This window comes from Plasmodium reichenowi, chromosome 12 (genome assembly GCF_001601855.1).
Source record: "Plasmodium reichenowi strain SY57 chromosome 12, whole genome shotgun sequence".
Classification (NCBI taxonomy): Eukaryota; Apicomplexa; class Aconoidasida; order Haemosporida; family Plasmodiidae; genus Plasmodium; species Plasmodium reichenowi.
In genome coordinates, this window is record NC_033657.1 from 1,474,465 (window position 1) to 1,475,840 (window position 1,376).

At 21.5% G+C, this 1,376-nt stretch overlaps 1 protein-coding gene across 1 annotated transcript; it reads right to left on the reverse strand.

Annotated features, from left to right (window-relative positions):
- Nucleotides 1–572: 572 nt before the first annotated feature.
- Nucleotides 573–1,259, reverse strand: PRSY57_1237300 (calcyclin binding protein, putative; the record flags this gene model as incomplete). Its single annotated transcript, XM_012908791.1, has 1 exon — nt 573–1,259. One exon carries the CDS (start codon nt 1,257–1,259, stop codon nt 573–575), a length of 687 nt encoding a protein of 228 aa, XP_012764245.1.
- Between the last annotated feature and the right edge of the window lie 117 nt (nt 1,260–1,376).

A 1,376-nucleotide genomic window follows, 5' to 3' on the forward strand; every position in this document is an offset into this window, starting at 1 on the left:
TACATATTTTAATTTGTTTATGTATTTATTATTTTAATGATTTTTTTTTTTATAAATTTTCAAAAACGTGTTTTAAACTAACGAACGTAAATTAAAGTTGTTTCATTAATAAAAAAAAAATTTTAAAAAAAATGAAGTCATTTAATATAATATATTCATATATATTTTATTCTATAACTATATTAAAATATAGGTACACAATCACTATTATATCCATTTTCTAAATCATGGTGTGTTCTCTGTTATATTGTTTGTTAGTATAGATACATATATGACATTTTAAATTTTATTAATTAAAATTATTTATTTTAACAATTTTACGCTTCATCAAAATGGTAATATATTTTTGTAGTTAGGCAAAGGTACATATTTCTTAAAAAGAAATATAAAATGTATATAATCACGTATATTATTAGCTCTTCCAAAAAATAAAATAAAATAAAAAAATAATAAATATGCACATGAATAAATTAGAAAAAATATAAAAATTTATATATACAAGGGTTTATACCACCCTATCTTATTTTATCACATTATATATATATATATATATATATTTATTTATTATTTTTCTAAAAATTTGGTACCGAAAAGTCTGATTTTTTTTCGTTGGCTTCACACCAAGCTTTGGCTATGGTCCTTTTCATGTCACTATCTCCCTCTTGATATAATTGTTTCATCATATTCATTAACATAGCTGATGGTTCTGCTTGTTCATCCATACTAGGAGGTTTTATTTTAGACATCGGTGATTCTTTAAAATGTAGATTCTCCCAATGCTTGTTTTCTTGTTTTACTAAGGTGACATGTACAGTATCCTTTTTAACTTTGAAAGAACATTTATTTGGTATAATTTTATCACACAATTTTTTAATACAAAAACGATAATGTTTTTTATCTACATCATTCATTTTTATTTCAAATGATCTTTCTTCAAATACAGTTGAGATTTTTTCTTCTCCTACAGTATGTACATTCTTGACAGTCAAAAATATTGTCACTTTATTTCTTTCTTGATTCCAAGCAAAAGATTGAACGGAATTATAAGAAACGATGGGATCGTTTAATTGAACTTTTGTTTCAGTAATTTTGTTTGGCATTTGATTTTTATTAATTTTTAATTTAATTATTTCTCCATTAATATTCTCAATACATTGTTGTATTTTTGCCTTAACATTTTCTCTTTTAACTGATAAGAGTAACGTGTTTAATTCTTCTAAATCGTCATTTAAGTTGTTAATCTTTTCTTCGGTCGTCATTTTTTTTTTCTTCTTTTTAAATATTAAAAATGGAATCTTATAACATATATATATATATATATATATATATATATATATATGTATAATCTTATTATAAAGTATACTTTATAAAGTTTT